Here is a 15,782-nt window from a genome sequence, read left to right on the forward strand (position 1 = left end):
CCATCAGCAACGGGACTGTTGAGACCCCTCCTGGTAGTTTATACTGCATAACATGACCCTCCATCAGCAGCGGGACTGTTGAGACCCCCCCCGGTAGTTTATACTGCATAACATGACCCTCCATCAGCAGCGGGACTGTTGAGACCCCCCCTGGTAGTTTATACTGCATAACATGACTCTCCATCAGCAGCGGGACTGTTGAGACCCCCCCGGTAGTTTATACTGCATAACATGACCCTCCATCAGCAGCGGGGCTGTTGAGACCCCCCCCTTGTAGTTAATACTGAATAACATGACTCTCCATCAGCAGCGGGACTGTTGAGACCCCTGCTGGTAATTTATACTGCATAACATGACTCTCCATCAGCAGCAGGACTGTTGAGACCCCCCCCTGGTAGTTGCATAACATGACTCTCCATCAGCAACGGGACTGTTGAGACCCCCCCTGGTAGTTTATACTGCATAACATGACCCTCCATCACCAACGGGACTGTTGAGACCCCCCCTGGTAGTTGCATAACATGACTCTCCATCAGCAACGGGACTGTTGAGACCCCTGCTGGTAGTTTATACTGCATAACATGACCCTCCATCAGCAGCGGGGCTGTTGAGACCCCCCCCCTTGTAGTTAATACTGAATAACATGACTCTCCATCAGCAGCGGGACTGTTGAGACCCCTCCTGGTAGTTTATACTGCATAACATGACTCTCCATCAGCAGCGGGACTGTTGAGACCCCTCCTGGTAGTTTATACTGCATAACATGACCCTCCATCAGCAACGGGACTGTTGAGACCCCTCCTGGTAGTTTATACTGCACAACATGACTCTCCATCAGCAGCGGGACTGTTGAGACCCCCCCCCCCTTGTAGTTAATACTGAATAACATGACTCTCCATCAGCAGCGGGACTGTTGAGACCCCTGCTGGTAGTTTATACTGCATAACATGACTCTCCATCAGCAGCAGGACTGTTGAGACCCCTCCTGGTAGTTTATACTGCACAACATGACTCTCCATCAGCAGCAGGACTGTTGAGACCCCTGCTGGTAGTTTATACTGCATAACATGACTCTCCATCAGCAGCAGGACTGTTGAGACCCCTGCTGGTAGTTTATACTGCATAACATGACTCTCCATCAGCAGCAGGACTGTTGAGACCCCCCTGGTAGTTGCATAACATGACTCTCCATCAGCAACGGGACTGTTGAGACCCCCCCTGGTAGTTTATACTGCATAACATGACCCTCCATCACCAACGGGACTGTTGAGACCCCCCCTGGTAGTTGCATAACATGACTCTCCATCAGCAACGGGACTGTTGAGACCCCTGCTGGTAGTTTATACTGCATAACATGACCCTCCATCAGCAACGGGACTGTTGAGACCCCCCCGGTAGTTTATACTGCACAACATGACCCTCCATCAGCAATGGGACTGTTGAGACCCCCCCTGGTAGTTGCATAACATGACCCTCCATCAGCAACGGGACTGTTGAGACCCCTCCTGGTAGTTTATACTGCATAACATGACTCCATCAGCAGCGGGACTGTTGAGACCCCCCCCAAGTAGTTTATACTGCATAACATGACCCTCCATCAGCAACGGGACTGTTGAGACCCCCCCTGGTAGTTGCATAACATGACTCTCCATCAGCAACGGGACTGTTGAGACCCCTGCTGGTAGTTTATACTGCATAACATGACCCTCCATCAGCAGCGGGGCTGTTGAGACCCCCCCCCCCCCGGTAGTTTATACTGCATAACATGACCCTCCATCAGCAGCGGGACTGTTGAGACCCCCCCCCCGGTAGTTTATACTGCATAACATGACCCTCCATCAGCAACGGGACTGTTGAGACCCCCCCTGGTAGTTGCATAACATGACTCTCCATCAGCAACGGGACTGTTGAGACCCCTTCTGGTAGTTTATACTGCATAACATGACCCTCCATCAGCAACGGGACTGTTGAGACCCCTCCTGGTAGTTTATACTGCACAACATGACTCTCCATCAGCAGCGGGACTGTTGAGACCCCCCCCCCGGTAGTTTATACTGCATAACATGACCCTCCATCAGCAATGGGACTGTTGAGACCCCCCCTGGTAGTTGCATAACATGACCCTCCATCAGCAGCGGGACTGTTGAGACCCCTTCTGGTAGTTTATACTACATAACATGACCCTCCATCAGCAGCGGGACTGTTGAGACCCCTCCTGGTAGTTGCATAACATGACTCTCCATCAGCAGCGGGACTGTTGAGACCCCTGCTGGTAGTTTATACTACATAACATGACCCTCCATCAGCAGCGGGACTGTTGAGACCCCTCCTGGTAGTTGCATAACATGACCCTCCATCAGCAGCGGGACTGTTGAGACCCCCCCTGGTAGTTGCATAACATGACTCTCCATCAGCAGCGGGACTGTTGAGACCCCTCCTGGTAGTTTATACTGCATAACATGACTCTCCATCAGCAGCGGGACTGTTGAGACCCCTCCCCCCCAGTAGTTTATACTGCATAACATGACCCTCCATCAGCAGCGGGACTGTTGAGACCCCTCCCCCCCCGGTAGTTTATACTGCATAACTTGACCCTCCATCACCAGAGGTAGTCATGTCTATCCAAGCAGAATCATGGAATTTGTCCTTGAACAGTCATGGAAAAATATTCCTGGAAAAGGGTGGACCTGCGGATGGGAACACCACTGGAATGGTTTCTCTACACTCTCCGAAGCGTACTATGGAAAGTCCTTGCTATGGGAAAGTGTGAGTAGTGAGTAATACCAGTTGGTTGTCCCCAGTTGTCTTAGCGGGAGTAAAGCAGTGATGGTCCCCCAGCCGGCCAGGCATGCTCTACCTGTGTGGACCTGGACTCCAGAATTTGCCCCGTCTTTGACAGGCAACACGAGCCTTATGTCACGTACACTGTCCCCAGCCATCACAAACTGCCCTGCTCTGTGTGTGTGTGTGTGTGTGTGTGTGTGTGTGTGTGTGTGTGTGTGTGTGTGTGTGTGTGTGTGTGTGTGTGTGTGTGTGTGTGTGTGTGTGTGTGTGTGTGTGCGCGTGTGTGTGTGCTCACACATGAAGACGAGGGAATTTGTCTTTGTGTGCATGCATAACTGGGTCAGTTCAGTTCGGTTGTGTGTGTGTGTGTGTGTGTGTGTGTGTTTGTGTGTGTGTGTGTGTCCCTGGCTGGTCAGAGAGTTCATGACAGACTGATGAGTTCCTGGCTTCAAGAGGAACAGTGAGCAACAGGCCTGCCATCCGTTCAGCTCTCCTCCTTCCCCTGAACCAGCAACCTTCCTCCTGGATGACTCACATCATGCACACTACTGTCACTAGTGTACACACACACACGCCCTGAAGCAGATGGCTAGAAGGCCACCCTGACTCCAAAATATCTGTGTTTGGATTACAATAATCAGCATTATCTTTCCAACATATGCTGATTAAATGGACCCGCTGACAGCTACCACCGGCATGGAAGGTATCCGACCAGGTCTGGGTTAGCATGGGGTTAAAGCAGAGCAGCAGGTCTTTGTTGGCATGGGGTTAAACCAGAGCAGCGGGTCTGGGTTAGCATGGAGTTAAACCAGAGCAGCGGGTCTGGGTTAGCATAGGGTTAAACCAGAGCAGCAGGTCTGAGTTAGCATGGCTTAAACCACAGCAGCAGGTCTGGTTTAGCATGGGGTTAAACCAGAGCAGAAGGTCTGGGTTAGCATGGGGTTAAACCACAGCAGCATGTCTGGGTTAGCATGGGGTTAAACCACAGCAGTAGGTCTGGGTTAGCATGGGGTTAAACCACAGCAGTAGGTCTGGGTTAGCATAGGGTTAAACCAGAGCAGAAGGTCTGGGTTAGCATAGGGTTAAACCACGGCAGCATGTCTGGGTTAGCATGGGGTTAAACCACAGCAGTAGGTCTAGGTTAGCATGGGGTTAAACCACAGCAGTAGGTCTGGGTTAGCATAGGGTTAAACCAGAGCAGAAGGTCTGGGTTGGCATAGGGTTAAACCAGAGCAGAAGGTCTGGGTTAGCATGGGGTTAAACCAGAGCAGACGGTCTGGGTTAGCATGGGGTTAAACCACAGTAGCAGGTCTGGGTTAGCATGGGGTTAAACTACAGCAGCAGGTCTGGGTTAGCATTGGGTTAAACCACAATCTTAGTTTGAGGTTTAGGAATACACAGACAACTAAAAAAAAAAAACACAAACAAACTTAACTTATCCTGATACAGACGGAATAATCAGGGGGGAGTTCAAAACAGATATGGCAATTTGCCGAAAATGTCATTAATCTATTTCTGGATCAAGTGGGTTCAGATTGCACAAACTTTAGTACAATTTCAAGGCCCAGTCACTCAGAATCACACCAAATAGCAACTCATACATATCAAAAATGGTCCCCATTCGTCAAATCTATCCACGTGGACACAGTGCCACGTTTACTCTCAGCTGAAATGTGCACACCTGCAAGGCGCTCTCTGTAAAGTGACTTTTCCTGCCATCATACCAGTAAAGAGACTGATTGCTCAACCTAAGATGTAGATTTTATGTAGCAAAAACTTGGCACGTAATTTTTTGTCACTTCTAAATTAACCGCTAGATTTCTCCAGGTGTAGGATGTGCTGAGGCATCTTGGGAACCCCTGCTCCACCAGCAATGGAGCAGGGGTGGTTTGATGGGCCTGTGCCGCTCATCACCAGTTTGTCAGCATGCATGAAATGTCCCCACTAACTAATGTATTGTCCATATCATGATGCTGCTATGCTAGCATGTCTAATGTCCATATTATCAAGCTGCTATGCTAACATGTCAAATGTATTGTCCATATCATGATGTTGCTATGCTAACATGTCAAATCTATTGTCCATATATATCATCATGATGCTATGCTAGCATGTCAGATCTATTGTCCATATCATCATGCTGCTATTCTAACATATCAAATCGATTGTCCATATATATCATCATGCTGCTATGCTAACATGTCAAATCTATTGTCCATATATATCATCATGGTGCTCTGCTAACATGTGAAATCTATTGTCCATATTATCAAGCTGCTATGCTAACATGTCAAATGTATTGTCCATATCATGATGTTGCTATGCTAACATGTCAAATCTATTGTCCATATATATCATCATGATGCTATGCTAGCATGTCAGATCTATTGTCCATATCATCATGCTGCTATTCTAACATATCAAATCGATTGTCCATATATATCATCATGCTGCTATGCTAACATGTCAAATCTATTGTCCATATTATCATGCTGCTATGTTAACATGTCAAATCTATTGTCCATTCATAATGTTGCTATGCTAACATGTCAAATTTATTGTCCATATCATCATGCTGCTATGCTAACATGTCAAATCTATTGTCCATATCGTCATGCTGCTATGCTAGCATGTCAAATCTATTGTCCATATCATGATGCTGCTATTCTAACATGTCAAATCTATTGTCCATATATATCATCATGATGCTATGCTAGCATGTCAGCTCTATTGTCCATATCATCATGCTTCTATGCTAACATCTCAAATCGATTGTCCATATATATCATCATGCTTCTATGCTAACATGTCAGATCTATTGTCCATATCATCATGCTGCTATGCTAACATGTCAAATATATTGTCCATATCATCATGCTGCTATGCTAGCATGTCAAATCTATTGTCCATATCATGATGCTGCTATACTAACATGTCAAATCGATTGTCCATATATATGATCATGCTGCTATTCTAACATGTCAAATCTATTGTCCATATATATCATCATGATGCTATGCTAGCATGTCAGCTCTATTGTCCATATCATCATGCTTCTATGCTAACATCTCAAATCGATTGTCCATATATATCATCATGCTTCTATGCTAACATGTCAGATCTATTGTCCATATCATCATGCTGCTATGCTAACATGTCAAATCTATTGTCCATATCATGATGCTGCTATACTAACATGTCAAATCGATTGTCCATATATATGATCATGCTGCTATGCTAGCATGTCAAATCGATTGTCCATATATATGATCATGCTGCTATGCTAGCATGTCAAATCTATTGTCCATATTATCATGCTTCTATGCTAACATGTCAAATCTATTGTCCATGTTATCATGCTGCTATGCTAACATGTCAAATCTATCGTCCATATCATCATGCTGCTATGCTAACATGTCAAATCTATTGTCCATCTCATCATGCTGCTATGCTAGCATGTCATATCGGGTGAAACAACTTGTCTAGAAAGAACAATGCTATTATTTCTGGTAACAGTTTTATACGGCCTGATAAAAAGTATGCCCGCTCGTGCTGCAGTCTCTGTAGTTGTTAATAAGGGGCTGTTTTGATAGCTGCAGTCAATTCTTATCTGATATGCAAAATAAAATATCCCCAGTCAATAAACCAAACAACTACAGTAAAAAAAAAAATTTATTTAGAAAATGAAGTTCATTTGGAAAATAAGTTTAAGAAATCCAGTGAAATATGTAAATAATCAATAATCATGTTAAAGTGCAAAAATACATTTTGATATATCTGTACAAAAATAATATTGGAATGTGTTATTAATAAAGAGGAATAAGTGGCTACGCTTACATGGCTTCAATCAGTTTCAGCTGTTTACAATAAGTTGCATAAGTGATGGAATGTCCCTTTTTATTGTGTCTTTGGAATAAAAGCTTTTGTAGCAAACAATTTGGAAATGAGCTGCCACAAGATTTTTTTTTCTTTCTTTTTCTGAGAGGTCAATTTCACATTCCACAGATCCGCTGTGTTCTTTGCCCTTGCAGGCTGCGAGCTTACACGTCTCTGCTGAAGCCTGGGTATTTTAGCGGAGCTCGGAGAAACTACTCTCCATAACTTCTCTCTGCAGAAATCCAGGCTTCAGGAAAAAAAGTATTTCGAAATATGTCCTCCTGGTGGAATTTCCCCATTGTCCGCCCCACCATAGCAGACAGGCCGAGGACGGAGCGCTCCCCCACAGCTGAGATGAATACACGTCTTTGGTCCTGGGTATTTCCGTGTGGTCTCGGCTCATTTGGTTTCCAGTGTCCCTGCTCCTTCTGAGCTGGGGGATCATTTGGTCTTGGCTGGCTTAAGTTCCTTGACCTGCATGTGCAACGTTTTGTGGACGGCTAGGGTCCGAGACTGACAGAATCCCTTCCCGCACTCCTGACATTTGAAGGGCTTTTCTTTGGAGTGGATGTACCTGGTGGATGGAACAGAAGAAACCATTGTCAGCCAGGCAGAACATTGAAATCATCATCCCTCATCTGACTGCGGCTTGCTTATTGCCCCTCTGCAGCCAGCTTCCACCCGAGCTGGTGGTGCCAGCCACCCGACACCTGCACACGGACTGCTGCTGTGTGACAACCTCGTCCTTCGTCATTAAGGCTTCTAAAATCCAGTTGTTTCAAGACCGTGACCAACTGCGATTGGTTGAAAGTGCAAATACAATGACACCCGGCGACACGGTAGTTTGTGGCGGTCATGGCAATAAGGCAAAGCGAGTTGGGCTTGACCGGTCCGTGAAGGAACATCTCCCTGTTCCTTCACGGCTCTGCCGCATGAAAGGCTCCTGCTGGGGACTACTGACACTCGGATTAGGATGAAGAGCTCTTCTACTACTTCAACGACGAGTCGAAGATAACCACGTGATGAGGCGACAGCGATAGAAGGGGTGTCATAATAACCTACATGGGTCCTTCTACCACACACTGTCGTCCGAAGCACCCTGACTCCTCAACAGCCATCAGAAATACTTGCTCTACTTCTCAATAATCATATAAAAGTGATTTTTTTTTATTTTGATATTTATGGAAATATGGTCCAGCTACACTGGAATTATTACTTATTTGGTTAAAAAAAGGGCTGCTGATTACACCTCAATTACGCTATAACCAAGTGACATCATTTATAACTCAATTGTGTTACATTTATTGCTTTAAGTGAATGAAAATTGTCATATAAAATGTATTTAACAAACATTATAGCAATTGTATTGAGCCCAGTGAACTCTGAGAGAATTGCACACAGAGGTGAGTCGTCGGTATGGGCTGAATGTGATTTGAGAGGTTGCAAAAAAGCAGTTTCTCACCTGTGGTCCCGCAGGTGGTCTTGTCTTCGGAAGGCCTTGTGGCAGATGTCACAGGTGTATGGCCTCTCGTCCGTATGCGTCCGCTCATGTATCAGCAGGTTGTAGGACTTGGTGAAGTGGCGGCCACAGAACTTGCAGACAAACTCTTTCTTGGTTTTGGAAGGGAGTCTGCCGCGGCTGGGCTTGCGCTCAGGCGAGGAAAGCTTCGCCACATCCAGGAGGCAGCCGAGGCTGGCCACATTCGGGTGGCGAGGCAAAGCCTGTGCTGCTGCTGCCGCCCCAGTCATGCTCAGGTCCTCTGCCTGCAGAGGGTCTTTCTGGGTGGCTGCTGTTGCCAGGTTGGCAAAGTCAAAACGGGGCTTGTTCTTGGAGCCCGGCAGCAGCCCTGCAGAGTCCTGTTTGGGCTGAAGGAAGTGGGGGAAAATGGGGATGGAGGCCATGGAAGAGAAGGGAGCAGGCAGTTTGGCGATAGTGCAGCGGGGCAGAGCCAAAGGTGGGTAACCCAGGGTCCACTGGTGGAGGTGAATAGCATGCAAGGCACTGAAGGTGTAGATGCCGGGGAAGTGGTCTGTGGGGAGCTGTAGGCCTGTGGAACTTTGTACGAGGGAGTAGTTGGCAAGCTGGAGGGACGGGTGTAGAGGTACTGGTGCTGGAAGAGTCTTGCTGCCCATGGCTTCTACAGTCACCTCCGTGCTCCTTCTAGAAGAAAGAAAAATGGCTTACATTTCCCTGATACAGCTGACCATATATGTTGGGAAAAAAACCACGTTTTCATTCACGTCTAATGCCCCCCCCCCCCCGACACATACACACAAGCCCAACCAAACACTAAAAACACACACGGTAAGCCCCTCACCACTCTGCTGATGTAGTCGTCCCACCTCCACCCCCTGATTCCCACTACTTTGGAAGTCTTGTTGACCCCCCATTAAAACAGAGCACAGGCACAGCTTCATATGGAGCCAATACACCGTATTGACTTCAACATCCTGCTCCTCACCTTTAAGGCTCTTAATAACCTAGCTCCTTCCTATCTTTCTGAACTCCTTCATATCCGCACACCCTCAGGCACTGTTAGATCCTCTTCTGTTCTCCAACTCATTACACCATCGGCCCGCTAGATTACCATGGGGACTAGAGCCTTCAGTCGTTCTGCCCCCAACCTTGACTACCATGGGGACTACAGCCTTCAGTCGTTCTGCCCCCAACCTTGACTACCATGAGGACTAGAGCCTTCAGTCATTCTGCCCCCCACCTTGACTACCATGGGGTCTAGAGCCTTCAGTCGTTCTGCCCCCCGCCTTGACTACCATGGGGACTAGAGCCTTCAGTCGTTCTGCCACCCACCTTGACTACCATGGGGACTAGAGCCTTCAGTCATTCTGCCCCCCACCTTGACTACCATGGGGTCTAGAGCCTTCAGTCATTCTGCCCCCCACCTTGACTACCATGAGGACTAGAGTCTTCAGTCATTCTGCCCCCCACCTTGACTACCATGGGGACTAGAGCCTTCAGTCATTCCGCCCCCACCTTGACTACCATGGGGTCTAGAGCCTTCAGTCATTCTGCCCCCCACCTTGACTACCATGAGGACTAGAGTCTTCAGTCATTCTGCCCCCCACCTTGACTACCATGGGGACTAGAGCCTTCAGTCATTCCGCCCCCACCTTGACTACCATGGGGTCTAGAGCCTTCAGTCATTCTGCCCCCCACCTTGACTACCATGAGGACTAGAGTCTTCAGTCATTCTGCCCCCCGCCTTGACTACCATGAGGACTACAGCCTTCAGTCATTCTGCCCCCAACCTTGACTACCATGGGGACTAGAGCCTTCAGTCATTCTGCCCCCCACCTTGACTACCATGAGGACTAGAGTCTTCAGTCATTCTGCCCCCCGCCTTGACTACCATGGGGACTACAGCCTTCAGTCATTCTGCCCCCAACCTTGACTACCATGGGGACTAGAGCCTTCAGTCATTCTGCCCCCCACCTTGACTACCATGAGGACTAGAGCCTTCAGTCGTTCTGCCCCCCGCCTATGGAACTCTCTCCCACAAGACATCCACAACACTGACTCGCTTTCAACGCACCTTTTCAAACTGGCATATTCCGTCTGATCCACGCTTCACTGAGTGTTGTGCAGATGATGATTTTGTACTTATCTGTTGTGCTTACTTTTTATTGTCTACCCTGCTTTGTTTTGATTTTTTGTTGTTTTTTTTTTTTTTACTGTGTTCTGTAAGGTGTCCTTGAGTGTTTTGAAAGGCGCCCACAAATAAAATGAATTATTATTATTATTATTATCCACCCACCCGGTGACAGCGCTGCCGAGGTGTCAGTCATTATCAGTGCAGAAAATGAGGTGTCCGTCATTGTCAGTGTAGGAAGTGAAGTGTCAGTCATTATCAGTGTAGGAAGTGGGGTGTCAGTCATTATCAGTGGAGAAAGTGAGGTGTCCGTCATTGTCAGTGTAGGAAGTAAGATGTTAGTCATTGTCAGTGTAGGAAGTGGGGTGTCAGTCATTATCAGTGTAGGAAGTGAGGTGTCAGTCATTATCAGTGTAGGAAGTGAGGTGTCAGTCATTGTCAGTGTAGGAAGTGAGGTGTCAGTCATTATCAGTGTAGGAAGTGAGGTGTCAGTCATTATCAGTGTAGGAAGTGAGGTGTCAGTCATTGTCAGTGTAGGAAGTGAGGTGTCAGTCATTATCAGTGTAGGAAGTGGGGTGTCAGTCATTATCAGTGTAGGAAGTGAGGTGTCAGTCATTATCAGTGTAGGAAGTGGGGTGTCAGTCATTATCAGTGTAGGAAAGCCTCAGACTGGCGGGGGGCAGGGGCGGGGCAGGGGGATTCTCTGGAGCCATGAGTCCCTGCAGGACTTGTACCATTATAAAGTGTTAAAGTTGCTTCCACACCCACAGGTCACCTGAGCTCCAACACACACTGGTGTACAACACAACACAACACAACATGACACAACACAACACAACCTTCTGATATGACTCACCACTCATACCTCAGGTCAGCAGGCCTTTTGTGTACATGTGTGTGTGTGTGTGTGTGTGTGTGTACATTTGTAAATGAATGTGCACGTATAAACGTGTAGGCAAAGGTGAGCAGAAGACATTGGCAGGCGTGCAGATGGAGAGACAGACAGAGAAAGAGAAAGAGAGAGAGAGACAGATGACAGAGACAGAGAGCGAGACAAAGAGAGAGCGACACGGAGAGAGAGAGGGGGGAGAGCGACACGGAGAGAGAGAGAGAGGGGGAGAGAGAAACATGGAGACAGAGAGAGATGGAGAGAGACAGACAGACAGAGAGAGAGAGAGAGGTAGAGGTAGAGAGAGAGACAGAGAGAGAGACAGAGAGAGACAGACAGACAGAGAGAGAGAGAGGTAGAGGTAGAGAGACAGACAGACAGACAGACAGAGAGAGAGAGAGAGAGAGAGAGAGAGAGAGAGAGAGAGAGAGAGAGAGAGAGAGAGAGAGAGAGAGAGAGAGAGAGAGAGATTAAAGTAGAAAGTAGAAATTGTATTTCTACTTTGTTTTTCAATGTACACACATCTTAATGTATTGAAAGCTTTGGACACACACATGAACGATTTGTCATGCCAATCAGGCCACCTGAATTGAACTGAACTGAGAGAGAGAAAGAGAGAGGGGGGGGGAGGGGGAGGGAGAGAGAGAGAGAGAGAGAGAGAGAGGGGGAGAGGGAGAGAGAGAGAGAAGGGGAGGGAAAGAGAGAGGGGGAGGGGGAGAGGGGAGGGGAAGAGAGAGGAGGAGATAGAGAGGGGGGAGAGAGAGGGGGGGAAGAGAGAGAGGGAGGGACAGAGAGGGGGAAGAGAAAGAGAGAGGGGGGGGGAGAGGGAGAGAGAGAGAGAAGGGGAGGGAAAGAGAGAGGGGGAGGGGGAGAGGGGAGGGGAAGAGAGAGGAGGAGATAGAGAGAGGGGGGGAAGAGAGAGAGGGAGGGACAGAGAGGGGGAAGAGAAAGAGAGAGGGGGAGGGGGAGGGGGAGAGAGGGGGGTGTGTATATATATATATATATAGTACATGGGTGTTGGTGTTGGTGCTGCCTCAGACATGCCCGGGGCTGCTGAGGCAGGACACAGAATGGCAGCATTCAGCAGCACAAATACCTGCGAGCGGTTACATCAGGTGTGATAATGGGGGACAACAATAGACAATAATGTGTCTTTGTTTCTGCCAGACTGATGGACAGGAGCCACGACGGGGTTCTGGGCCTCGGGTTCAACACGAGCTGACAGATGGCAGCTGAGGTTAGCAACAGGCGCTGCAGATGTTGCAGCAGTTGTTTACCCGCAAGGTGTTACAAGTCGCACTGCTGCGGCAACGAGCAAGTCGGGGTTTCTTCATCAGCGCTTCATTTAGTCAGAGGAACCAGCTCATCTGAGGGTCACGGGTCACATAAACGAACATGCAAACGAACATTTAATTACTCCTCGGCCAGCACACAAACTATCGGATAAATCTGTGCGAGTTGTGAAATCCTGACGAGAAACGGGCCCCTTCCATTCCCTTTCCTAACCTTCCCTTATTTGATTATTACAATTTCCTGCGGTTTATCTTGGGAACACATTTTGTTTGTTTTGTTGTTTCAAAACATAACGTTTAAAAAGTTTCCATAATTCCCCTCAGGGGGATGGACTGCACCACAGTGAAAGCGTGGTAATTAGGGTCAGGGCAGCGGAGCCCCCCATGGCTGGCTGCTTTCTGATCACCACGCAGAAGTAATTGACTTTTACTTCGGAGGTCGTTAGTCAGATAAGCTGCTGTTGCTGAGCCGTCTGCTGTCTTTAACCCCGTCCTGTCTGTGTCAGGTCTGCCCTGTCTGTCCTGTCCCGTCACGTCGGTCTCTCTGTCCTGTCATTTCTGTCCTGTCTGTCCTGTCCTGTCCTGTACTGTGCTGTCTGCCAGGCCGCTACTGTCTGTCCTGTCTGTCCTGTCCTATCTGTCCTGTACTGTGCTGTCTGCCAGGCCACTACTATCTGTCCTGTCTGTCCTGTCCTGTCCAATCTGTCCTGTACTGTGCTGTCTGCCAGGCCGCTACTGTCTGTCCTGTCTGTCCTGTCCTGTCCTGTCTGTCCTGTCTGTCCTGTACTGTGCTGTCTGCCAGGCCGCTACTGTCTGTCCTGTCTGTCCTGTCCTGTCCTGTGCTGTCCTATCTGTCCTGTCTGTCCTATCTGTCCTGTACTGTGCTGTCTGCCAGGCCGCTACTGTCTGTCCTGTCTGTCCTGTCTGTCCTGTCCTGTCCTGTCCTGTCCTATCTGTCCTGTACTGTGCTGTCTGCCAGGCCGCTACTGTCTGTCCTATCTGTCCTGTCTGTCCTATCTGTCCTGTACTGTGCTGTCTGCCAGGCCACTACTGTCTGTCCTGTCTGTCCTGTCCTGTCCTGTCCTGTCCTGTCCTGTCCTGTCCTATCTGTCCTGTACTGTGCTGTCTGCCAGGCCGCTACTGTCTGTCCTATCTGTCCTGTCTGTCCTATCTGTCCTGTACTGTGCTGTCTGCCAGGCCGCTACTGTCTGTCCTGTCTGTCCTGTCCTGTCCTGTCCTGTCCTGTACTGTACTGTGCTGTGCTGTCTGCCAGGCCACTACTATCTGTCCTGTCTGTCCTGTCACGTCCTATCTGTCCTGTACTGTGCTGTCTGCCAGGCCGCTACTGTCTGTCCTGTCTGTCCTGTCCTGTCCTGTCCTGTCCTGTCCTGTCCTATCTGTCCTGTACTGTGCTGTCTGCCAGGCCGCTACTGTCTGTCCTATCTGTCCTGTCTGTCCTATCTGTCCTGTACTGTGCTGTCTGCCAGGCCACTACTGTCTGTCCTGTCTGTCCTGTCCTGTCCTGTCCTGTCCTGTCCTATCTGTCCTGTACTGTGCTGTCTGCCAGGCCGCTACTGTCTGTCCTATCTGTCCTGTCTGTCCTATCTGTCCTGTACTGTGCTGTCTGCCAGGCCGCTACTGTCTGTCCTGTCTGTCCTGTCCTGTCCTGTCCTGTCCTGTACTGTACTGTGCTGTGCTGTCTGCCAGGCCACTACTATCTGTCCTGTCTGTCCTGTCACGTCCTATCTGTCCTGTACTGTGCTGTCTGCCAGGCCGCTACTGTCTGTCCTGTCTGTCCTGTCCTGTCCTGTCCTGTCCTGTCCTATCTGTCCTGTACTGTGCTGTCTGCCAGGCCGCTACTGTCTGTCCTATCTGTCCTGTCTGTCCTATCTGTCCTGTACTGTGCTGTCTGCCAGGCCACTACTGTCTGTCCTGTCTGTCCTGTCCTGTCCTGTGCTGTCCTGTCCTGTCCTGTCTGTCCTATCTGTCCTGTACTGTGCTGTCTGCCAGGCCACTACTGTCTGTCCTGTCTGTCCTGTCCTGTCCTGTCCTGTCCTGTCCTGTCCTGTCCTGTCCTATCTGTCCTGTACTGTGCTGTCTGCCAGGCCGCTACTGTCTGTCCTATCTGTCCTGTCTGTCCTATCTGTCCTGTACTGTGCTGTCTGCCAGGCCACTACTGTCTGTCCTGTCTGTCCTGTCCTGTCCTGTGCTGTCCTGTCCTGTCCTGTCTGTCCTATCTGTCCTGTACTGTGCTGTCTGCCAGGCCACTACTGTCTGTCCTGTCTGTCCTGTCCTGTCTGTCCTGTCCTGTCCTGTCCTGTCCTGTGCTGTGCTGTGCTGTCTGCCAGGCCACTACTGTCTGTCCTGTCCTGTCTGTCCTGTCCTGTCCTGTCCTGTGCTGTGCTGTCTGCCAGGCCACTACTGTCTGTCCTGTCGGCAGCTGGCAGATGTACAGCAGTCGCCTGGCCTGTCTCTTTCCTTTGTCTTTACTCTGGCCTGTCTCTTTACTCTGTCTTTACTCTGGCCTGTCTTTACTCTGTCTTTACTCTTGCCTGTCTTTACTCTGTCTTTACTCTGGCCTGTCTTTTCTCTGTCTTTACTCTGGCCTGTCTCTTTACTCTGTCTTTACTCTTGCCTGTCTTTACTCTGACCTGTCTTTACTCTGACCTGTCTTTACTCTGGCCTGTCTCTTTACTCTGTCTTTACTCTGGCCTGTCTCTTTACTCTGTCTTTACTCTTGCCTGTCTTTACTCTGACCTGTCTTTACTCTGGCCTGTCTCTTTACTCTGTCTTTACTCTGGCCTGTCTCTTTACTCTGTCTTTACTCTGGCCTGTTTCTTTACTCTGTCTTTACGCTGTCTTTACTCTGGCCTGTTTCTTTACTCTGTCTTTACTCTGGCCTGTCTCTTTACTCTGTCTTTACTCTGGCCTGTTTCTTTACTCTGTCTTTACGCTGTCTTTACTCTGGCCTGTTTCTTTACTCTGTCTTTACTCTGGCCTGTCTCTTTACTCTGTCTTTACTCTGGCCTGTCTCTTTACTCTGTCTTTACTCTTGCATGTCTTTACTCTGTCTTTACTCTGGCCTGTCTTTACTCTGTCTTTACTCTGGCCTGTCTTTACTCTGTCTTTACTCTGGCCTGTCTTTACTCTGTCTTTACTCTGGCCTGTCTCTTTACTCTGTCTTTACTCTGGCCTGTCTTTACTCTGGCCTGTCTTTACTCTGTCTTTACTCTTGCCTGTCTTTACTCTGTCTTTACTCTGGCCTGTCTCTTTACTCTGTCTTTACTCTGGCCTGTGACCTCCAGCAGCTTGGGTAGCCAGTGTTGGTTGAGA

At 48.8% G+C, this 15,782-nt stretch overlaps 1 protein-coding gene across 1 annotated transcript in view; it reads right to left on the reverse strand.

The window, feature by feature from the left end:
- Positions 1–6,505: 6,505 nt before the first annotated feature.
- osr1 (odd-skipped related transcription factor 1) overlaps positions 6,506–15,782 on the reverse strand; it is a 12,034-nt gene continuing 2,757 nt past the window's right edge. The window contains exons 2-3 of the mRNA XM_056296356.1: positions 8,123–8,821; positions 6,506–7,234 (exon numbers count right to left, since the gene is read on the reverse strand). Coding sequence (XP_056152331.1) covers positions 7,102–7,234; positions 8,123–8,793 — 804 coding nt within the window. The 5' untranslated portion in view covers positions 8,794–8,821 and the 3' untranslated portion in view covers positions 6,506–7,101. The remainder of the gene's footprint in view (positions 7,235–8,122; positions 8,822–15,782) is intronic.

The sequence above is a fragment of the Lampris incognitus genome, chromosome 16, assembly GCF_029633865.1.
Source record: "Lampris incognitus isolate fLamInc1 chromosome 16, fLamInc1.hap2, whole genome shotgun sequence".
Classification (NCBI taxonomy): domain Eukaryota; kingdom Metazoa; phylum Chordata; class Actinopteri; order Lampriformes; family Lampridae; genus Lampris; species Lampris incognitus.